Source organism: Hemicordylus capensis, chromosome 5 (assembly GCF_027244095.1).
Source record: "Hemicordylus capensis ecotype Gifberg chromosome 5, rHemCap1.1.pri, whole genome shotgun sequence".
NCBI lineage: Eukaryota > Metazoa > Chordata > Lepidosauria > Squamata > Cordylidae > Hemicordylus > Hemicordylus capensis.
Genome location: NC_069661.1, coordinates 164,468,194 through 164,492,752, shown reverse-complemented (window position 1 = coordinate 164,492,752; position 24,559 = coordinate 164,468,194). Strand labels below are relative to the sequence as shown.

The window sequence follows — 24,559 nt, the reverse complement described above, 5'->3', positions numbered from 1 at the left end:
GTTTTAACCATTCAAGATCCAAATTGGGTAAAATAAAAATATAGAGAAATGGATAAAGAACACTAATTTTTAAAAACAAAACAAAACACCATAACATATTGTTTCAATAGCATTTCTAATTTTGAAAATGAGAGTGCAATTTTCAAATTTTTCTAGTGAACCAATCTTACATTTTGCTGCTCCATCTAATAAGTGCTCAGATGTACAACTGCTGCTCTAGTGATATTATGGATCTGTGCATCAAGACTTTGAAAAGGGCTGTAGAATCCAGAGGAAAGGGTTGTGGCAGGCAAGGACAAGGCAATGGAGTAGAATCACGAATAGCAATGGTTTGATGAAAGAGCTGTTCATTACAGACAGGCAAGTGCAGACTGCTTTCAATTCTCTTGCTTCTGGCTGTTTGTTCACCCTGCCTACTCTAGGACTGGACCAAAAGTAACTAAAGCACCATCCAAAAGCTGGCCTGGATCAAGGAATGGATTCACCAAAAACACCACAGGGGCTACAAATGTAATGAAAAAAGAAGATAAAGAACAATGGAGGGGAGTGCCAAAGATGCTTCTCCTGTGTAGTGCTATTTGGTTAGGGTTAGCCCTTGGAAATACACATACATACTTCCAATTAGAGCCTGAGAAGGGAGGGAGCATTCTCAGTTCCCGGATTGAGAATACTTTGCCCTCTACTACACAGGCTGCAGTCTCATATCTTATGGCCATTTAATGTGACTCCCTCTGCTTTCTTCAGAAAAGAGAGTTTAGAGCCAATTCTGACCTTACCTTTGCTAGCTAGCTAGGAATAGTTAATAATCGGTGTTTAGATGGTCACGCCAATGTACGTATTGTGTGATACACCAAGTGTATTTCTTCATCTATCTTATACAGTATTCTACATTTTGGGAGAATCAGAATTGTCTCACATTGTGTTTTCATAGGTATCCATATACAGAATAATTCATAAGTGATTCTCAGAGAGAAACATCTAAGGACTGAATTGTCCCTTAGATTGGTTGCAGCAAGCCAAAGTTCCATTTGCTTCCTCTTAAATAAAACATCTATTATCCCCTGCCCATACGTATATAAATGAGGTACACTATCATTCATGCAGAATGTGATCTGCATATTGTCAGGCTACTTTCCCCTTTATTCCTGATACATCAGTCTTGCTTTGCTTAATAATGTAATTAAAAACTGAATTATAATGCAACATACAAATGCCCATTAAGCCTGTGCCTTAGGGCTGATTCATACAGCTGACTGCACTCTGTTGTTGTTGTGCACATTTAATAGGTTTCACCATTGGTCTACTCACGTGAGCAATGAAATGTGGGACAATGGCATGCATGCAGTACAGCAACTTCTATGAATAGAGGGCAAAATTTATTTATTTATTTAACTTCTATACCACCCAAACTTTTGTCTCTGGGTGGTTAACATATAGCAATAGCAATAGCACTTACATTTATATACCGCTCTATAGCCGGAGCTCTCTAAGCAGTTTACAATGATTTAGCATATTGCCCCCAACATTCTGGGTACTCATTTTACCGACCTCGGAGGGATGGAAGGCTGAGTCAACCTTGAGCCCTTGGTCAGGATCGAACTTGTAACCTTCTGGTTACAGGGTGGCAGTTTTACCACTGCGCCACCAGGGGCTCTTTAATATAACAATTAAAACAAATATAAAAAGTTAAAACAATGCAACAATTTAAAATCAGCCATAAAATTAAAACAGGCAATTTTAAAAAGCTGTGACAGGTGGGTAAAAAGATGGGTTTTCATATGTCTTCTAAAAATTGCCAGATATGGGGAGTATCGTATCTCAGCAGGGAGCACATTCCACAATCTCGGGGCAGCAACCCAGAAGGCCCATCTCTGTGTAGCCACCAGATGAGTCAGCAGTAACTGGAGACAGACCTCCTCAGATGACCTCAATGAGTGGTGTGGCTCATAGTGAAGAAGTCACTCTCTTAAATATCCAGGCCCTAAGCCGTTCTTGTTATAGAACTATATGACCTTCCACCACACACAAGCCTTGGGGTGGGGGGCGTGAAATGTTTGAATGGATCCTGCATTTTCATTGCTTCTGACTAGTTTGCTTATCGGCTTGGATAACAGTGCTTTTGTCTGGTAATGTACCTCTCCCTTCTTGCATGCCCCCCAAATAAATCAGGCTGATTCAAGTGCTCCGATCTTTTGTTTGGCCTATGGCTGAAATAAAAGGACTACTACAACTACAAGTGCTCCAATAAGACATTAGGAAAAACCTCAAGGTTTGTTTCAAGTGGTCAGTGGAACAACTCTCAATCCAAACAGGATTCCCATTATTTTCTGTTAAGGATTGTAGGAACTGGAGCCTCCTTATACAAGAGAGGGGAATCCACATATCGTCAACAAACTGTCAAAACCTCTCCCTGTTCCTAGTTTGTTGACTGAACATGTGGCTGCAGACTGTTCAAATTAATATCAGGAAAACCTAATAATTTAGATGAGAAGGGGTGCTACAGTTTTACAAGATTAAAAACCAGCTTTGAAGAAAAAAAAGAGAGGCCCAGACCAGAATGTACTAATGGGAGCTGGGACCCTGTTCTTGCTAGGGTGTTCTGTTCTCCACCTCACCTGGTGCTTTTCTTTTGGGTAATGCTTAAGAGACACACCAGGGCCAAAATCTACATGGAAACCACAGCTTCTGAGTTGTGAGCCCTTTCTTCAATGAGTGTGTAATAGTTGTGATTAGGAACCAAAGAAGCAAGAGGAAAGAGGAGCCTGCTCACATAGCCACTTAAAAAAAAAATTATATTCCACTCTTCTTCCAAGGAGCCCAGAGCGGTGTACTACATACTTAAATTTCTCTTCACAACAACCCTGTGAAGCAGGTTAGGCTGAGAGAGAAGTGACTGGCCCAGAGTCACCCAGCAAGTATCATGGCTGAATGGAGTTTTGAACTCGGGTCTCCCCAGTCCTAGTCCAGCACTCTAACCACTATACCACACTGGCTTGAAAAGGAAGAGAAACTAGCTTGTTGACAATTTCAACAACTCAAGTGTTACTGTTGCCATGACTAAGTTTATAGGTCCCAATGGATACCTGGACGCACCTGGAATTTTCCACCTCTAAATATGAGAGCTGTTGGTATAAAACAGGTTAGCATCTCTGTATGTGATAGTATATGATGGGGAAACAAGCGGAGACCGGGCTGTTAGCAATTCCTCAACACTAATATTGAGTGTTGAGGAGGAACATAAAAAAGCAATACCTTTATCCTTAAGATTACAGCCAAATAATTCAAGTTCTGTTTTGTTCCAGAGGAGCAGTTTTAACAGTGGGCAGGCTGATCAATTCTATCACCATTTTGCCATTGCCCCAAGGAAGTATCTATTCCATCCACACTGCCTGCTTATCCTTGGTACAGAAGGAGGTTGACAGCTTAATCACTTTATAAAACTGCCTTGGAGCAAAATATGTCTAAATGAATGAATGTTTCATTTTTGCCTGAATCCACAGAAGTCCAACACCTTATAAGAAAAATGCATACTAAGGATCTCATCAAATGCTTAGGGGGCAGTTATGTAATGCTCCCTTGTCTCTTCATAAGCACATGACACTAGGCATACACACTGTTCTTGAATGACTTCAGTTCCTTAGAGGGCTCTCCAATTATTCTGGAGATCTCCCCATCCAGGCGAGCGCTCCAGCAAACCTGCTTTTTACGATCGTGAGTAGCCGTGGCGCGCCTTCACGCCGTGCCTACTCATGAGTAGACCCCCGGCTGGGAGGCGAAAAGCTGCCTCCCAGCTCCGGGGGTCTCCCCAGTATGCCCTGCGTGCTCATGCAGGGCATACTGAGGCTTGCGGGGGCCACGCAGCCCCTGATCTCCCCCCCCCCCGCCGGCTCCGTCACGGAGCAGGCCATCGTGTGGGCAGCTGATCCGGCCACCCAGGGCTCCCTGCCCGCTCGTGAGTGGGGAGAGCGGGCTTAGCCCGCTCTTCCCGCTCACCCAAAGAAACCGGGTCTCACTGATCGTGAGACCCGGTTCTATGTATGATAGCAGAGGCCAAAGATATATATGATTATCTCATTATTTAGCATTCTTCCCTCTTTATCTCCAGCTCATAGTGGAAGCCATTCTAGTGAAAAGATGTGTGCCAGGCTTAGGAACAGCCCGTCTTGGGAGACATCTAGTGTTACCATGCTTGCTCACACACATGCATACGACACACATACAGTATGTACCTACATTTTGTTTGAATTTGAATTTGCAAGCTCGAATAACAAATGGAGCAAAGTACTGAGTCTAGTACAAGCAGCCACAGCTCACATACAAATTAAAAAAAAAAACCTAGGGTAAGGGAGCACTTGCTAGGGGTGGCTAAACAGGGTGGCTATTTAGGCAGGCTTGCTGCTGTGGAGCAACCGGGCTCACCCTTGAGCCTGGTGGTTCTCATGAGCATGCAAAACCAGATAAGGTTCCATGATAAATCATAACATACAAAAAGGGGGGGAGGGGTCAAGTACAAAATACAATTCAAACAATTTAAAAGACATGTTTTAAAATCAGAGCAAAATTTAAATTTTAAAAAGCATGAATGAACAAAAGGAAGTTTTTTGCACCCAGCATTTAGCACTTACATTTATATACCGCTCTATAGCCGGAGCTCTCTAAGCGGTTTACAATGATTTTAGCATATTGCCCCCAACATTCTGGGTACTCATTTTACCGACCTCGGAAGGATGGAAGGCTGAGTCAACCTTGAGCCCCTGGTCAGGATCGAACTTGTAACCTTCTGGTTACAGGGCGGCAGTTTTACCACTGCGCCACCAGGGGCTCTTTATTTAGTTCACATCTCCTCTGGAATGAAGGTGTGCGTTCACATATCAGCCAAATTTACCCTGAAATAAATAAATAAAGTGCTCCCTGATAGCTGCAAGCTATCACACAATTCAGGTTTTTCATTCCATGTTAGAGTGTACCCTGGTTTATATCCAGAGTTTTTAAAAAATCCACTTTTTGCAGAGGGTTTTGGAGGCAACTTCGAACTCACAGAAAACCCGCGGTAAAGCCTGCTGTCTGGGAAAGCACCTGGAGTCTAAAAGAACAAAGTGATAAAACCAAGCAAACCTCACTGTGGAGGTGATTCCATAAACCCTCTCTCTAGTAGCTACCTGCCTCACCTCGTTTGGCAGGGGCACTTGGAGGAGGGCCTCAGAGAAGGGCATTTGGAGGAGGAAAGAAAAAAAAGAGACAGCCAAGAACACTTTTGATACCTGTTCTCCATATTATACTGTTTCATGTCTTCCACTGGGGAATATTTAGGGAGTCCTGACTGCAAAGATTTTGCTGGTCAGGCAAAGGGTACACGTTTGGCACAAATTCCAAGATCTGTGGCACTCCATATGCCCACAGCTAGCAAAGGGAGTTAGCCTGAAACAAGCCCACACAGCTAAAGGCCCATGCTCACTGGCTGAAGGATTTCACTTGAGAGTCTAGGTGACCCTCAGGAAGTCAAGCACAAGCACTGGTCCATGGCAGGAACCATGGTCCATGGTCCAAAAGCAGAATCCAAGGACTCTGTTCTAAGAAGGTCCAAAGCAGTCCATTGCAACTGTCTCAGACAAGAAATGCTCATCAATAGTTATTTCAGCTCAGCGGTTCTGCACCCTGTGGTCCAGTGCTTGAACCTAGAACTCAGCAGTACAGGAATAGGCACCATGCAAAGGCTATTTCATGTAGCTTCTGCATTGCATGCAGATCCTTCCTAAAATTAATCAAGGTGACTGTATATAGCAACTTCTATAAATTGCCATCACAGAGAGGATGTTAAGAGTCTACTGAGGTTATATAACTCCCTTTCCCAAGATACATGAGGAAGGACCAATTAGAAGTATGGAGACAGTGGCCTCAAAATAATTTGACTTCCTGCTGCTGCCCATCTTATTTATTGATTTATTTAAAATATTTACACCCCGCCCCTCCAGTACACTACTGTTCTGGGCAGTAGTCTCGACTGCTTTGTCTCATGGTAAGCTGCAGGAGCTTGATGTGATACAGATGTGGCAGGACTGATGTGACTGAAAACTAGGCCTTCGTCAGCACTACTTCCTTCTGTCCAAGGAAAGCCTTTCGGTAAACTGTGGCCATAAATCATACCAATTTTATCCTTTAAAAAAAAGAAAGGAAGGAAAAGAAAAGAAAAAGAACAAGCAGACAACCACATAGTTTCCTGAACCAAAGAACCAGCAAATTTTATTTATATTTCTTCCCACTTGCTACAAATCTAGGACAACAGCAGCTAAATATATAACACTACAATAGCCTACGTCTGCATGTTACATAGCTCCAAGGAGTTCCCTTCAATCACAAGTTTTATCATTTCAACAAAGCACGCTGAAGAATTACAAATCAAAGACTTCTGAGTTTCTAAATGACACAGGATTAGTCCATAAAACACCTCTATGTGTAAAAGGTAATTGGTTCTGTTTCTCATATGCCTTGCTTTTTGGTTGACTGCATGGTGTCCAGAACCCAAAGTAATAGCATAACTGTTGCGTTTCTATTCTGGAAATGACAAATAATCATTCTACAGCCCGCCCTTCAACAAGCATTGATGTGCTATCCCCATTAAGCTCACATTGAGAGAAATGATATTTTTGTGTTTAAATTGTAAGTTGTGGAAACACAGCGAAGCAAAATCCAATGTCATATCAATTATATCGGTTCACTGTGCTATGGAGAATATGATCGCTCTGCTGTCATAGAAGTGTCACAGAATATTACATGGATGAAGCCGCTGGGGGAATAAAATTTTCCTTGCAATACAAGCACAAGTAAACAAGCAGCATTAAAATAAGTACTTGTAAGTTTGATTACCCAAACAAATGCAAAATGTTCTTCTTCACTTCAAAAGCAAACATAGACGTTTCTCCAGTTATCAGTCTGGTGTTTGCTCCTTCTTCATGCTTCACTCAGAGAGAAAGAGATCTGAACTTTTAAAAGTTCAATTTGCTACTAGCCAACATATACTACCAACCTATTTCTGACAGAGAACATGCAGAAGGGACCTTCATTTTAAGGAAACCTCTCCTCAAAACAATACCAAAGAAGATACCAAAGAAGAACAATATAAAATATCTTATGCCCCTCTCCTGGTCTGGACTTGCTGTGCCAGTTGAGTATTGTTGCCCTAAAAGGCACTGTGGACAGGAGGGGGCGGGGGGGGGGGAGGAACCAACCTGATAGCAGCAGATTCAGATATAGTTGAGTGAATGGATTCTCAAACACTGGGGAAGGCTTGCAATGCCCGGGGTTTGGGCTATCTACTGTTCATCGATCATCAACCTTCTTTACAAGTCACAAATATACCCATTAAGTCTATCATCTTGGCACTGCAGCACAGCACAGCACCAGTGATGTTATAAAAGTTGCACTACCGTATTGAATGGAGGAAAATTTCTAAAGCAAATGTAAAGATAATAGGGAGCAACACTGAAGACTCATTGGAGCTTGACTTTTGATCTTGTAGCTTATCTGAATCCTGATCTTGCCTACCTTCCAGGAAGGAGTATTAGCAAAAATCAATAATTTAAAAAAAAAACCTCCTAGAAGAACTAGCTGCAATTTCTACTCTATGCTATTGAATTTCAATACTAAATTTCATACAAAATACATCATCATCATCAACTTGTTATGGGGAAAGGTTGGTGGGAAACCCTGATGATCCATCCTGGCCTGTCACTGCTTTGAATCTATTACATGCAGACTAGAATTTCAAAAGGAAAAAACCAAAAGAACGTATATTAGGGGAGGAAATATTTCTAGCCACAGCAACCATGCCTATCAAACAAATGGCCTTTCTGGTGCATTACCTGAAGCAAAAGCAGTTTCCACTTGGAAGCTAAATTGAAAATGACCTTGTGCTTTTTAAAAGAAGGCTGGCAGTCGAGGTCATTGGAGTGTAGTGTGACAGACAGTGCTACTCTGCCTATGGTTTGCAGGCATGTCTGGCAGAAAGAACAATACTGTACAGAACTTTCTGTCGTTTCCTTTGCAAACAGCATAAAATATCATCTAGTCCAACTGTGATTTTTCAGGCAGGAACAGGCGCGGTGTGGAACTTTCTTTCACCCTCCTGCCCTTCTCTTCAACCTAATACCCATTCAGCATTTGTCTTATAAGCCTCCACTAAATGCACATGAAAGCAACCCTAGCCATATTTCCCCAGCTGGCTGTTCCTTGCTGTGCAGTATTTTATGGAGCATAACTTTTAAAAGTTAAACTAAACATACACAGCCATTAGATACATTACGGAGGTCAAATGCAATGGGATGTAAAGGATTCAGAGAGAAGAGTTTCTTCCACGAGCTATCTTCAAAGACAGAACTACTCAGTGCCAGCACCAAGAGCGCAGAAGCCCTCCGTGAAGTGCCTTTGTGGCAGGGGAGGGCAGGACAGCCATTCTGGGGACCTCCATCTTTCTTCTCCTATAATGCAATCACCCCCAACTCTGTCATTGTGTCACTGGGTACAGCAATATGGGCAACGCCTTACAAGACAGGAAAGATGATGGCTGCCAGTGACCATCATCACCAAGGTAAGCCACCCTGTCCCACAAGGCTTACCCTGGCCCTAGCCGCAGCAACTTGGAGAGCTAATGAGCAGCCACAGTGGCAGCTATCAGATTTTCCAATAGGGCCTCAGGGAGCAGCCATGTCCCCAAGCTGGCTTAACCCTGGCCCTTGCCCTGCATCTGCTACTCCAGAAAAATGATTAAGCCCGTTTAAAAGGTTTTTAAAAAGAGAGAGGTTGCTATCCTTCTTTGTCCCCAATGAGTGCATTAACTACCACAGCCATAGGAGGTTCGCCTGTAAACAAGACTGCACAGGTTGCTTGCTGGTTCTAGAATCTCATTTCCCATTTGACTGTTCTGATTGACAGAGGCTCATCTTTAACTTCTTTTTCAGGCAAAGATTAGCATGAACTGTAGAAAGAAGAAGAAGAAGAAGAAGAAAACCAGAATGCTGGGGGGTTTCAAAGCAGGTAGAAAAAAGTGCATCTGATTAAAAAGAGAGCGGGAAAGCAAGTGAGAGATGCTTCTAATCCTGTGCTTAAAAGTGTCCTACCTAGAGATGAAAACACATCTTGTCACTTCTGATGTATATTTAGAAAAGAGAAAAATAGTGCTAACTTACCATTAAAGTTTACTGCCCGAATGTAACTAAGCAGTTCTTTACCATCAACTGTGCTCATTCGTGGACACAGACCAATATATCCAGGACAAAGATCTTTATGCATGTTGTGCAGTGCATACGCCATGGAGTATACAGCATCAATGACAAATTGAACCTTTCCTTCTTGCTCATAAGAAGAATCCCTTGCAATTCGTTCCAAGCCTGTAGAAAAGAGGGAAAAGAGACACAAGGGATCAGATTGTTCTTATTCATTACTATTATTATTTATGATTTGTTAACAAGGCCCGATGGATAGGTCAAGGGGGACACAAAGACAGGTGATCCAGATCTCTGCATGAAACATCTCCACTCTGCAACACAAGTTTGCAACAAAAAATACATTAGGCATCTTTGACACACTGAATATTTTTTTCATAATATTCCCAGTGCATTTTAGTTTCTGAATACGAGGATAGCAAATGATGGAACAAATAAAGGATGATCAAGCCACCTAAATAGGGAAGAATCAGAAGTAAGATTGCCAGTGAATGTTGTCTAAGCCAACATTCAAGCCAAAACTAACTTAGGATCTTGCTCAAGTAAAACGTCTGAAGAATTTTTAAGAGGATGAAAATAAGACTGAATAAGATTCTGTTTGGATTGACAACCTATATGCAAAATATAGCCCCTGACGCAAAGCTAGGGTCACAGCTGTTATATGGAATGCCTACAGACACCCACTGAAATGAGACATGCATCCCTACTGGTGGCATTGTAGGATTTTGGTTTTTATGAACAACAACAACAAAAGATATGAATGCCTTAATCAAGGCACTCTATTTGTATTTGTGTTAATAGTTGAAAAAGAACAAGAAATGGTATTTTCCAAGTCCCATTCATGAGGTACAATGATCCTCCCATGGGGGGGAAAAGAGCAATCCTGATCAATTCAAAAGCAGAGGGCAGATGTGCTACAATACCTCTTGACTCAAACAGCCAGTGCCAGCACAACAGGCTCTATAAAACCTGAGCCTCAGAACTAGCTTCTCAGTTCTGTGAATAACACATTGTGAATAACACATTGCTGTAGATTGAAGGGCTGCACAGCTTTGGCCCTCCTGCAGATTGTCAGACTACAACTCCCATTATCCCCAACTGTTGGCCACTGTGGCTGGGGATAATAGAAGTTGCAGTCCAACATTAGGTGGTGGGTTGCAGTTGTGCAGCACCTGGAGTCAGAGTCTAAGAACCAGTGCTCCCTGTAAGAGAGATTCCCAGATGTTGACTGCAACTCTCATAATCCCCAACTGCAATGGCCTTTGGCTGGGGAATATGGGAGTTGTAGTCAACAACATCTGGGAATCCTTCTTACAGGGAACACAGCTAAGGACTCTACCTGGTTCCTGTTCCCTTTTCTCTCATTTGTTACCTTGGATCCTGACTCCTCTCTGACCTGACTTGCACCTGATTCTGCTTGTTCAGTATTGCTGCCTTGGAACTGATCAGAACTTGGCCAGTGTTGGATAAATGCATTGATTAAAATCTGTAGAACTGGTGTGATAGATCCATTTTTATCACAAAGGCATGCACAGGTTACATCATTGCAGTCCGTTAGTTGTCACCAATATCTGTACCCTATCCCCCGCTTTTCGAATTTGCATGGGAAATATAATTCATCATTTTTCCTCAGCTGTATAGAGACTGAGCATGAGCAAACATCTTCTCCTGAGTCATCTTAAGGACATTTTGTTGGGAACACAGATTCCAGGAGGCAGGAGGGAGAGAAAACATTATAAATTGTTAGATTCACATTGTTAGATAAAGCAAGGGCCCAAACTATTATCAATAAAAATAAACAAGACAAGATAGAAATACAACTGCCTGCTTTTTCCTCTGATTATTGTGCATCGAACCACACTTCTAAACTCTCTCTTTCATTCTGGGATGGTAAATAAGGGCCAGAAAATCATTTCAAGAATAAGAATCTACACAGATTGTTGTCTAGAAAGCCTCTCTTTTTCAGCTTAGTGACTCTCACTGAACAGCTGGCTAATGTTATTTATAGGATATATTTACAGCATTCTGTCACTCTGTTTTAAATGAAACGGAGAGAATACCTTTATTTTATCTACATCTATTGTCTGATAAACATAACACATTGGAAGGAAGGTGTATTTTGTGCCAAGTGGTGCCGCCATCTGTTGCCATATTTAAGATTGCTTCCCTATTTTAAACAAAAAATATATTAGAGACCTAAAACTGCAATCTGCATATAAGGATAATGGAAAACAGCACACATTTCAAGATTTGTAGAGAATTCAATTGCCTTGCAAAATGTACATTATGATTTTTTAAATTCATATTCATGCCAAAATAAAAGGAAATATATTAAATACTGAAACACATCATACAAATATTGAAAACAAAGAAAACACAAACATCTACTACTATTAAATACAGATGAATACTACAGTCACATTAGGTATTTGTTTATTTATAGAAGTATTTATATTCCACCAAAGTTCCAGAATGGAGCCTCCAGGGCAGTCAACGACGTATAATTCTAATTTGCATATATTCTGCATTTCTATCAAAAATAATATAAAGCAATCACATACAAAATTTTATATATATATATATCTCCATCCTCATATGTACAAAATTAGTGAGCTTGGTCATTTTAGCTATTTTCCATAATTTGTCTGTAAAGACAATTGTGCCTTTACAGAAGGAAGTTATTCCCCTTTTGAGCTCTTAACAAAAAGCCACTTAAGTGCACTGATGTAGCTCCTTCATTTCCATAGGTAAAGGTAAAGTGTGCAGTCAAGACGATTGCGACTCCTGACACCCATAGAGCCCTGTGGTTTTCTTTTGGTAGAATACAGGAGGGGTTTACCATTGCCTCCTCTCTCACAGTATGAGATGATGTCTTTCAGCATCTCCCTATATTGCCGCTGTTCGATATGTGTAGTCACAGCTCATTTACTTTTCAGCCACAGGCTTGTCAGTAATAACAAAAAACGAACATGATAAGCAGGTAAATGCATACTAATGGTGCCATTACAGATATATGCTATTATTTTGCATGATTGTTAGGATGAGCAACAGAGCAAATTTGGGCCCTCTCATAGTCAAACATCTAATGGAAATGCCCCTCCATTTCTAACCGAAGAAAAGTGGAAAAGTATTTCCAAAGTAGTTGCTTTTACCCTCTGGAATACATCACCAAGGAAATCCTCCTCAGCCCCAGCCTATATATTAGTACAAAACAACTATAGTGATATACTATCATGAAAGGAGAGCTTACATTCTAGTCATAGTCCTTTTATGTGAGGTATTTTGTGTAACATATAGTGCCTTATTGTCACTGTGTTTGTATGCATATCATTTGAAACCTCTAAATGCATCGTTGATGCATTTTGTAAAGTAGCCCATAAATTAGGAACATCGGAAGCTGCCTTTTACAGAATGCCATCTCCAAGTTAACAGGCAGGAGCGTCTCTCAGCCCTATCTGGAGATGCCAGGGAGGGAAACTGGAACCTTCTGCATGGATGATACTGAATCAGACCACATTATTTGCTCCTAGGGATGTGCAAAAAATTTCGGGCACAGAACGATCTGTGCCCGAAATGAACAATTTCGGGTGATTCGGGGCCGAACCAAATCACCCCTGATGTCCACCGATATTTTTCGGGCACGAGCCGAATCACCCGAATTTCGGGCATGAAAAATTCGGGTGATTCGATTCACGGTTGATTTTTGGTGATTTTTTAAAGTTTTAGTGACTTTGGGGCAGTTCGGGGGCATAGCATGGGATCTGGGCAAAAGTAGTGGGGTGGGGTGGTAGTGCCTAATGGGTGCAGGCTACCACCCCAATTTCAGGGGGATTGGGCAAAGGGCTGATTTTTGGTAAATTTCTGAAAATTTTATGTCTTTGGGGCAGATTGGGGCATATTGGGGCAGAAAGTGGAGCCTGGGGCAGAATAGTGGGGTGGGGTAGTAGTGCCTAATGGGTGGAGGCTACCACCCCAATTTCAGGGGGTTTGGACAAAGGGCTGATTTTTTGAGAATTTTTGAAGTTTTAGTGACTTTGGGGCAGTTTGGGGGCAGAAAGTGGATCTGCCCCAAAAGAGTGGGGTGGGGTGGTAGTGCCTAATGGGTGGAGGCTACCACCCCAATTTCAGGGGGATTGGGCAGAGGGCTGATTTTTTGAGAATTTTTGAAGTTTGGGTGTCTTTGGGGCAGATTGGGGGCAGAAAGTGGATCTGCCCCAAAGGAGTGGGGTGGGCTGGTAGATAGTGCCTAATGGCTGGAGGCTACCACCCATCCCCAATTTAAGAGTGATTGGGCAGAGGGGGGAATTATGGTGAATTTATTTGTATGAGGTTTGTCTTCATAAGGTGAAGTGTGCTAAACTGATTACTTCCTCATATTACTCATAGTAAAGGAAAGTGTGAAAAAGTGAAAGTGGGGTCATGAGAGTTGTTTAATTGAAAAAAATCTCATTTGCTATGATAGAATGAGAATTCACACCTCAGAAAAACACTGTAGCTAGTACTAACTAGCTTGGGCTTCACTCATTCACTTGCTGACATGAAACTCTCAGACCAAACCATGACAGATAGAAAAATGCCATTACACACATAGGTTCCAGACCTCACCAAGACTACCACAAAAAAGTGAAAATACCAGGAAAAAAATGATTAATTTGCCAGAAAATGCAGAAAAACTTCTATTGGACAAGCATGGGAAATAATACTGTCTGGCATAAGAACATAGGAAGCTGCCATATACTGAGTCAGACCATAGGTCCATCTAGCTCAGTATAGTCTTCATAGACTGGCAGAGTTCTCCAAGGTTGCAGGCAGGAATCTCTCTCAGCCCTATCTTGAAGAGAAGCCAGGGAGGGAACGTGGAACCTAGATGCTTTTCCCAGAGCGGCTCCATCCCCTAAGGGGAATATCTTACAGTGCTCACACATCTAGTCTCCCATTCTTATGAAACCTGGGTGCGCCCTGCTTAGCTAAGGGGTCAAGTCATGCTTGCTACCACAAGACCAGCTCTCCTCTCTGACAAACTTTGGCAGTTTCCTCTGGTACTCTTCAAGACACCAGAAAGTCCAAACTTTCACTGAACGATGAAGCAATGAACAAGCTAGATTTTTTTCCAGTTAACTGCATTTCGGTCCATGTTGGATTTCCATGAAAATCCCTTAAAAAACCAAAAAGCATGAGAAAGCTTAAATCCTGGAGATATAAATACATTTTTCTAAACACATACACTCTTCTGCACATCAATTAGTAATAGGGATCTGCACAAACCTGTTCGGAGGCCCTTTTACGGTTTGAACAATGGCCGACTCAAAGGTTAGATGGTGGAGGGGGCTGTCTGCCTTTATGTGCAAGGGAGGGGTGTCTGTCTTTAAGGGTGGGGGAGGATGCACTTATTTCCCCCCCCACCTCATTTCCCTAGCTGCATTTCCCCCACCGGCATTTGATTTCCTAAAAGGGCGGCAGCATACCTCCCTGCTGCCCCAGTGCCCCCTTTACCAGATGTAACCAGAAGTACTTGGTGTGCCTGGGCACGTCGAGTAATAATAGAATAATCTGGGTAAAGCCCACCATCTAGGAAAGGCCCTGGAGTTGGAAGCTGTAAATTAATGCTGACCCAAACGCTTATAGAAGATAAGTAATTACTCTGCAACAGTTTGGTCCTAACCAGCCAGTTTTAGCTAATTGTATTCAAATACATGGAAAATTAAAGGTTTATGAGAAACAAATACAAAGATATTTTAAAGGTGCTTTCTGTGCCAGTCATCTCTATATTCTTATTTTGTTTTTGTTTTAATTAAAATGGTATTTCTGAAAATATCCAAAATGTTCAACTACCCAGAAGGAAAACATGTTTGTTCTTTATCACTACTAAAAATATATGAGGTGTAAATGTCTCCACACTGACACATCCATATTGAATACATCCCTTATTAGTCATAAACACACATCTTGTAAACCGCAAAGCTTCAAAACATCAGTAATTTAAAATCATTGCAAAACCGACTCCCAATGTCATTAGTGAAAACTCTAAACAACTCTTGTTCAAAGTTTACACCTTGTACTGTACTGTAATTTACATCTTGAACAACCTCTGGCATTGCATTATAAATCTTAATTTTGAAATAACAATGTGAAGAACATCATAAGACTTTCCCACATTCCTTGTCAATCACACTCACTCACTTGCTTGGTGCCCAGGGAGAGACTATCACTATCCAAAAAAACTGAATGCAGTGGTTTGGCCATTATAAATGCTTAAGAGTCTTCCAAAGGTCCTAAAAGACTCAAGATCTTCCATTCCAGCTCTAGCTGTTCAAAGATGACTTTGTGCATTCCCTATAGAATTTGGCACAGAGATAAAATTGACCTAACGTGTGGAATAGAGAAGGCATGTGGAGAACAGGATTGTATATGATTTCAGGCAACACTATTAAGTTCTGATCCTTTGAGAAAGAAATCAGATAATTTGACGTATCCTTTTACTTGTGTTCATCCTTTATATTGATACTCTGCCTTAATGACTAATTCACTTATTCATTCCTATTTTATCTAATTTATCTATTCCAACCACACCCAAAGATTTATGATTCCATTGTCTCAACATGGACAAAGCATTTTTAAAAGAAATATATATATTCCTAACCAAGCACTCACATGAGTTGTATTCCAAGAGCATTTTTAATTTATTTATTTATTTATTTATTTATTAGAAACATTTAATATACCGCCCACTCCGAAGATTCTGGGCGGTGCACCAAAACATGCAAAACAAGGCAACATTAAAAATTGCATTCTAAATTAAAAGCTAAAGTAACCAACAAAAAAACAAAAAGGTAAACTACAGGGTAAAAGCCTGGCTAAAAAAGAAAAGTCTTCAATAGAGATTTGAAGATCAGTAAGTGATCTGGGGCAGCAATTTAAAAGGCCCTTTCGCGGGTCCTAGAGCCCCGAACCTCTCGGAAATCAGGGATCGACAGAAGGGCCATTTGAGATTATCTAACCAGACGGGATGCAACTGGATGGGAGAGGTGGGTCTGTAGCTAGGCAGGCGCCAAGCCCCGCAAGGCTTTGAAGGTCAGAACCAGGACCTTAAATTGAACTTGGAAGTGAATAGGCAACCAGTGCAATGACTGCAGGAGAGGTGTCACCCTGTCATATTTTCTAACACCCATGAGTAGGGGAGCCGCTGCATTCTGGGCCCTTTGTAGCTTCCTGATCATCCTCAAAGGTAACCCTAGAGAGAGAGAGTGTTACAATAATCTAAGCAGGAGATAACAAGGGCATGAGTCACTGTGATTAATGCCTGCCCGTAAAGGTAAGGGCATAATTGGCGAATCAGATGAAGCGGGGCAAAAGCACTTCTGGCCGCAGCCTCCACCTGCTGTTCAAGCAGGAGGCGCGAGTCCAAAAGGACTCCCAAATCACAAACAAGCTCCTTTGGAGGCAGCGCCACCCCATCTAGAACAAGGTTCACATCCAGCTGTAGGCTGGTACGAGGGCTGAATAAAAGTAGTTCAGTCTTAGTGGGATTCAGTCTGAACTTGTTTTGATTCATCCAGACCTTAACAGCTTCCAGGCATTGAGTAAGCACAGAAACAGCATCCCCAGAATGGTCTGGGATGGCAAAATACAGATGAGTATCATCAGCGTATTGATGAAATCTCACCCCAAATTATTATTTATTATTATTATTTATTTATTATTTATACAATTTCTATACCATCCATCCAAATATGGCTCAGGGCAGTTTACACATAAATAAGATGGATCCCTGTCCCTAAAAGGCTCACAATCTAAAAAGAAACACAAGATAGACACCAGCAACAGTCACTGGAGGTACTGTGCTAGGGGTGAATAGGGCCAGCTACTCTCCCCCTGCTAAATAAAGAGAATCACCACGTTAAAAGGTGCCTCTTTGCCAAGTTAGCAGGGGTTGAGAAATGACCTGACCCAGTGGCTTCATATAGATGTTTGAAAGGACAGGGGCAAAAATGGAACCCTGGGAAATGCCATAATGGAGTGTCCATGGGTCAGAGCATCTGTCCTCAATGCATACCGACTGGACATGCCCGCTACGGTAAGAAGGGAACCACTGTAAGACAGTGCCCCTGATACCCAACCCACACAGGCGGTCAAGAAGGATAGCATGATCGATAGTGCCAAAAGCTGCTGAGAGATCTAAAAGAACCAAGAGAGTGGACACTACCCTCGTCAAGGTCCCGAAAAAGGTCATCTACCAGAGCGAACAGTGCTGTCTCTGTGCTATGCCGAGGCCTGAAACCCAACCGATAAGAATTAAGATATCTAGTTTCTTCCAAGACCCTCTCAAACTGGGCACATACAACCCTCTCTCGCTAAAAAATGGAGGTTGGAGATCAGTCTATAGTTGTCAAGGACCTCAGGGTCCAGGGAGGGCAAACTATCACCTCTTCAAGGGCTGCTGACATGAAACCCTCACATAACGAGGAGTTAACCAACTCCCATAGCCAAGAATTAACATTCCTACCGGCTGTTCTAACCAGCCAGGAGGGACAAGGGTCCAAGCAACATGTTGCTGCACCCATACCCGAAAGAACTGTGTCTATATCTTCGACCAACTCAAGGTCGGGATCTCTTCTATCTGATAAGATCCTATAGAAGTAGAATCCAACTTTAGCCGAAGGCAGATAACTTTATCAGCAAAGAATCGAGCAAATTGATCACAGCAGCCAGATTGAACATCTACCGGATCCACTCTCCTAAGAAGGGAGCAGATAATCCAGAATAAGGCCACTGGATAAAAGTCAGTTGATGCGATAAGAGCAGAGAAATGGTGAGATTTCGCTGCTCTCATCGTCCTAGAATATTCCTGAATATGAGCAAGTAATCGCATTCGGACCTCTTCGGCACCAGTTTTCCTCCAAAAACATTCCAAGTGTCTTTTGGTCTGCTTCATCTCCCTATGCTCCACAGAGAACCAAGGGAGCCAAGATGTACAAACCTTAAGAGGACACTTGGGAGCGATTTCATCTAACACTTTTGTGGCCTCGATGTTCCAAGATTCCATGAGCTGCGTCGGAGAAATGCCCACCAGATTGCAAGGAAAGTCCCCAAGAGCCTTCTGGAATCTGACAGGATCCATAAGGCACCTGGGGCGGACCATCTGTGTTGTAATGCTGTCCTGGTGGAGACAGGGAGCTGCTACAATCTGCATATTAACCAGAAAATGATCGGACCATGGCAGGGGAGAGATGACAATGTCTCCCATGACCAGATCTGCCTGCCGTTGCCCTGAGAGATAAGCCAAGTCCAAGGTATGTCGGGCCCGAAATAATCTGAGATAAGGGTAGCCATAGAGCTCGTGAATGTTCTCTTTCTGAATGGGGCAGAGATCATTTTCATCAATCTCCCATTCCTTCTGCAGCCCTTTCTCTGAAAACTTCCTCCTGAGGGTCCCTCCAGCCCTCAGAATAAGATTTCAAGAGGGCAAGGTGACTGCAGAGGAAGAGGGATCAATGAAAATTGTCCCTGAGGCAAATGGAAGAAGTTTTTATAATACTACTTCATCAGGTGCTATCTCTTACTGGAGGTTAGCTATCATTAAGGCTATTCTGACTTTGGAGGCCGCTTCTCTAAGAAGTTGTAAAGATGTGCATCCAAACCATTCCCGCAAATTTTTCAAACAGGATGTTCTTCGTCTTCTGACACTACTTCTTCCTTTAATCATTGCCTGCATGATTAAATGTAGTGAGGAGTATTTTCCCCCTTTAATAATACAACCCAATATTTTGGGGTATTTTGGGTTGTTTTTATAAAACAACCCAATATTTTTGGATATGGGTGGGTAAAGCAAGTAAGAGAAGCCAGCTAAAGTTGGATGGTTCTAAAAGGCTTTATTTTTCTATTAACAAACTTGTACATATCAAATTCTGCAAGGTAACAGAAATTCATGTACTGTATACATCATCAGGTTTCAGACACTTTTGTGAAGCCTAAATTTGTTACATGTATACAGATCCAAAACTTTGTTCCTTCTATAAGATACGGTTAAGGGAAAAGGTGTAGTTCAGTTTTCTAGGGTTTTCTCTCTCTTTTTAAATAACAAATTCTCATTATTCAGAAGTACACTTTGTCAGTGCGCTTGAGAGTTGGATAGATAACTGCTTATTTGCAACATAATCTTTCATTTTAATTTCTTACAAAATTTTTCGCATAAATCATATTGCCACATAAATTAGAAACAAGCTTATTATTTAATTAGCACTAGTTGTCTTCCCCTAATTAAATACTAAGGGAACAAAGTCACAGACTGACTGACTGACTGACACACACACACACAGGGGCGGAGCCACCATTGGGCAAACAGGTTCAAAGAATGCGGGCCACCACCAATCAGGGGGCGCGGGCGCGGCCTCAGATGCGGGGGCGTTATTTTGGTCCCAAATGGGGCTGCACGAGCCCTTTGTAGCTGAAATCAGCCCGTGCTGCATTGGCTGCACACCCAGAGTGACACTACCTGCCTTAAAGGCAGGGAGAGCTGCTCCTGGTCTCACTGCCAACACAGCAGGGCCGATTGATCTCCCTCCCACACAGGACTGTGCAGCCCTGTTTAGGAAAGAGATCGGCCCGCGCTGCATTGGCAGCATGTCCGTAACGATTCTCCTTGCCTTTAACAGGGATGTGTGAAACGTTTTGGATACAAAAAAATTTGTACCCAAAACAGCCTGTTTCGGGTGTTTTGTAGACAAAACAAAACACCCATTTTCTTTCAGCTGCAAACGTTTTGTTGTTTCGGACCTCCATTTTGTGGTGATCTCTGAGTCAGTCTCCATTTTGTGTTTGGCATCTCTTTGAATTTCTCGCTATTCCAGCCTTCCAATCGGTGACCTAAAGCATGGGCTGACGATTCCCTCCTTGCTCCTCATTGGCTCTTTTGCTACTTGCCACTCTTTACTGACCCCACATTGGCCAGGGGAAGGGTCAAAGAAGGGGCAAGGGTGGGGGAGAGTTCAAGGAGGGGTTTTCAATTCATTCAGCAAGTTAGTAGTCACCATTCTGCCTTTCTGCCTCATTGGAGAGAGAGAGAGAGAGAGAGAGAGAGAGAGAGAGAGAGAGAGAGAGAGAGAGAGAGAGAGAACTAGTTTGCAGCATTGCATGCCTCAAGTTGCCATGATGCCATGCCATTGCCTATGCCTGCCTTGTTGCCAGCCTGAGCCCAGCCTGCTATGGCTACTGCATGTCAGCCTGTGAATGGATTCAGGGTCAGAAGAGTGGGTTGGGTCGTAGTGCCCCAATGGGTGCCTGCAGTGTACCACCACCCAGATTCCAAAGGAACTGGGCAAAGGGCTGATTATTTGTGATTTGTTAAAATTTACACGTCTTGAAGATTTCTCCTCATAGGGAATAATGGAGGTTTCAGCAGCCCCATAACTCCATTTGGGGGGGACCGGGGTGGCCCAGAGCGAGTGGTGGTGTAGTGCACATAGGGTGCCAACCACCCCCATGGGTTGCTAATCCATGGGGTGCTGGGTCTGTTGTTTCTGAGGTGTTCTGAGTGTAGATTCTCTGGTAGCATATGAGAGTGGATTCTTGTTTTGCACTGAAAATCTCATATGCTACCAGAGAATCTACACTGAACACCTCAGAAACAACAAAACTCATTACCCCACGGGCTTGTGCGTATGGGGGTAGTTGGCACCCTATGTGCACTACACCACCACTCACTCTGGGCCACCCCAGTGTCCCCCCAAGTGGAATTATGGGGCTGCTGAAACTTCCATTATTCCCTATGGGAAAAATGTTAAAGACACATAAACTTCAACAAATCACAAAAAATCAGCCCTTTGCCCAATTCCTTTGAAATAATTCTTGTAGCTTCCTTGCCCCCATTGGGTACTACCACCCACCACACTCCACTCTGCACCAGCCCTTTCCCCTCAATGTGAAGTGATACATTTACTGGAATCCCCATTTTTCCCTATGGGAAAATTCTTAAAGATGAGTAAACTCTAAAAATTCCCAAAAAAATCAGCCCTTTGCCCAATTCCTTTGAAATTTGGGTGATAGCTTCCACCCATTGGGCACTACCACCACCCACACTCTTTTTGCCCTGGGACCCTTTTTAAAAATCCAAATAGATTTGGATTTGGATTCTGAAAATTCAGCTACAAAATGAAACGGGTGATTCGGATTCAGAAAACTTGGGTACAAAACAAAACGGGGGTGTTTCGATTTGGATGGAAATTGAAATGAGAAAATTCCAAAATGCACACCCCTAGCCTTTAAGGCAGGGAGAGTCACTCCGGCCCATGCTGCCCAACGCAGCGCGGGCCTATCTCCCTTCCAAACGGGGCTGCACAGCCCCATTTGGGAGGGAGACCACGTCCCCTGCATCAGACATCACACACAGGGGCGTGGCTAGCTGGGCCCCTGCATCTGATGTCAGACACGGGGGCGTGGCCAGGGGCACACGGCAGCAGCTGCACATGGGCTGCTGCCAGCCTCCCTACACTCCTGCGCGCACACACACACACACATACACACACACACACACACACCCCTCATGTCTTCAGCTATCCTGAAACCACATAGTTACAGGAGAGACCGGCTTTGCTCCTTATACAGAAGGACAAATAAGGTTGTTCTTATTTGTTAATGTTCTCTAATTGTCTCAAGGATCTAAAACAGTAATTTACCCAACTGACAGTGACTCATCAGCTTAATTGGCTGTAAAATTTAATTATAGCTGCACTTCCCAAAGTAAATGTTAATGTATAGCTGTAAAATGATGCATATCGTAAATGTCATAAATACAAGTCAACCACTCACAAAATAATGTCACACCTTTGGCATTCTTTATTATGAGAGATTTTTGTGCTGGTCACTGAAAATCAAAACAAAAATATTTTAATTTACAACTTGGAATTAAAGCCAGTTGGGCCTATCCTGAAACCCTTGCTAAGTGGTCAAAGAGGTACCTTTTAAAGTGGTGGCGGCTTTCTCATATCAAGCAGGGGGGATATGAATAGTCCCTATTAAGTTCAGCAAAGCATTCTTTGCATTGGCTGCCACTGGTGTATCTTTAGTATTTCCTTTTATAGTGTGAGCCTTTTACAGGGAACCTTTTGTTTATTCCTTTTGTTATGTCAATCAAAGGATGTGCACAAATCAGTTTTTCTGATTTGATTTGTGCCCAAAACAAATCACCCTTGATTTGTTTTGTATCCAAATCTACCCCCTCCAAATCACCCCAGATTCAATTTGTATTTGCTTTAATTCAATTTGGAGTTGAACTGATTCTGACCACTTAACAAGGTCCTAGGAGCACCAGGTTTGGGTGGTGGGTAGGTACCCATGGGTGCCACCTACCACCCAAATCTCAAGGGAGTGGGACATGGTTGATTTTTTAATGATTTTTTAAAGTTTTTACTGATTTTGAACATTTCCACCATAGGAAACAATGGGGATTTGAAGTTGCCATATCCTAAGCCTAAAACGGATCCCCGGCTTGCTTTCTTTTTTAAAAAACAAAGCTAAGCTCTAGCCCTTGTAGAAGTGGAATTATGGAGCAAAATGTGCAGTCATTATTTTTCAAGTGTTTGGATTTTTTGGTGTATAGTAACTTTTCCTCATAATGAATCCCTATGAGGATTCATTGCACACCTTCATTTCTTCTGTTCATTTTGACTGTCACTGGATAGTGCCAACTGTCAAATGCCATGTGCCAAATACATCCCACCGCCACCTGCAAGGCAGTAGGGTATTCATTTTAATTTTTAGGAATAGTGAAATGTTTAGATTCTTTGGTGTCTCATCACTTTTCCTCATAATGAATCCCTATGAGGATTCATTATATGCTTTCATTTCTTTTGTTCATTTAGACTATCATTCAACAGTGCCAACTGTCAACTGCCATGTGTCAACTATACCTCCCTCCACCCACTCACACACACACAGGGGCACTCAGTTTATTTTTTGAAGTGTTTAGATTATTTGGTGTCTTCATTACACACCTTAATTTCTTCTGTTCATTTTGGCCCCACTGCTTTTCAGGTGGGGGTGGGGATTTAGTGGAATCCCATATTCCAACTACCCCGCAACCCACAAGCCACTGGGTACTCAGTTTATATTGTAGGATTTTTTGAGGTGTTTAGACTCTTTTATGTGTAATGAATCCTCATAGGGATGCATTATGAGCAAAGGTTATTAGACACCAAAGAGCCTAAACACTTGAAAAAAGTCCTAGCACATAAACTGAGTAGAACCCCGCTGCCTTGCGGGTGGGAGGTGGGTATAGTTGGCACATGGCAGTTGACAGATGGTACTGTCAAAAAGACAGTCAAAATGAATAGAAGAAATGAAGGTGTTTAATGAATCCTCATAGGGATTCATTGAGGGAAAGTTATTATACACCAAAGAATCCAAACACTTGAAAAATAGGGATCACACGTTTTGCTCCATAGCTCCACTTCTACAAGGACTAGAGCTTAGCTTTTTTTTTTTTTTTTTTTTAATGAAAGCTGGGAATCACGGGAAATTAATAGGAGGGATCCAAATCTCAAATTGAATCAAATCAGGTGCGATTCAATTTGTATCCAAATCTAGCCAATGGACCACAGGGGTGATTTGTTTTGTTTCCAAATCACCTGAATCAGCTAGATTCGGGTACAAATAGATTTGTACCCAAATCAATTTGCACATCCCTAATGTCAATCTCTTCAGGAACCTTTTGTTTAAAAGCAGCATAGAAATATTCATTCAAAAGCCCTCTCGTCACAGCAACACTACAATGAAAAACGTCACATCTGTTGAAATTCTCATTCTATGTCATTCTTACAAGTATAATTTTCCTTACCTTGCCAAGACTCATTTTGAAAAATCTAAGGAAATTGGACATAACAAGAGGCAGTGAAGAAGGGTAAGGCTTTCACAAACCAGTTCAACCCAGACATCCAAATCCACTATATATAGAGAGAAGGAATGGTAAACCCTGAGCCAAGCTAGGAACAAGTGAAGTGGCCTGCCCTGTCGAGATTTTTTTTTTTTTAATTTCAAGTGTTGGCAGCCTGAGGCATGAGAAACTACCCCTTCCCATCTTATGTGACAGCAGTCGTTCTGCCCACTAAGATGTACAGAAATGGGTCACTGGCAGTCAGGATTAGCCCTAGGTTTCAGGGAATTTTGAGAAATTGTCCTGTTTCCTATGTGAGTGAGCCCCAACAGATTTGTTCTGCTCCTACTGCTGCACAAAGGCTATGGGTACAGTGGTAGTCTTTGAGATTAGCCTTTGGCAGCTGCCCAACAATACCAACTGGATAAAATCTCTCGTATTCGGTCCAAAATGGATTCTTTGTTTATTGCAGGTT

The 24,559-nt window shown here is 42.3% G+C and overlaps 1 protein-coding gene across 11 annotated transcripts in view; it reads right to left on the bottom strand.

Annotated features, from left to right (window-relative positions):
* The window catches only part of GRM8 (glutamate metabotropic receptor 8), a 791,912-nt gene that overhangs the window by 292,338 nt on the left and 475,015 nt on the right, over positions 1-24,559 (bottom strand). For all 11 annotated transcript variants that reach the window (XM_053256776.1, XM_053256769.1, XM_053256779.1 and 8 more), the window contains one exon: positions 9,183-9,383. In XM_053256776.1, coding sequence (XP_053112751.1) covers positions 9,183-9,383 — 201 coding nt within the window. The remainder of the gene's footprint in view (positions 1-9,182; positions 9,384-24,559) is intronic.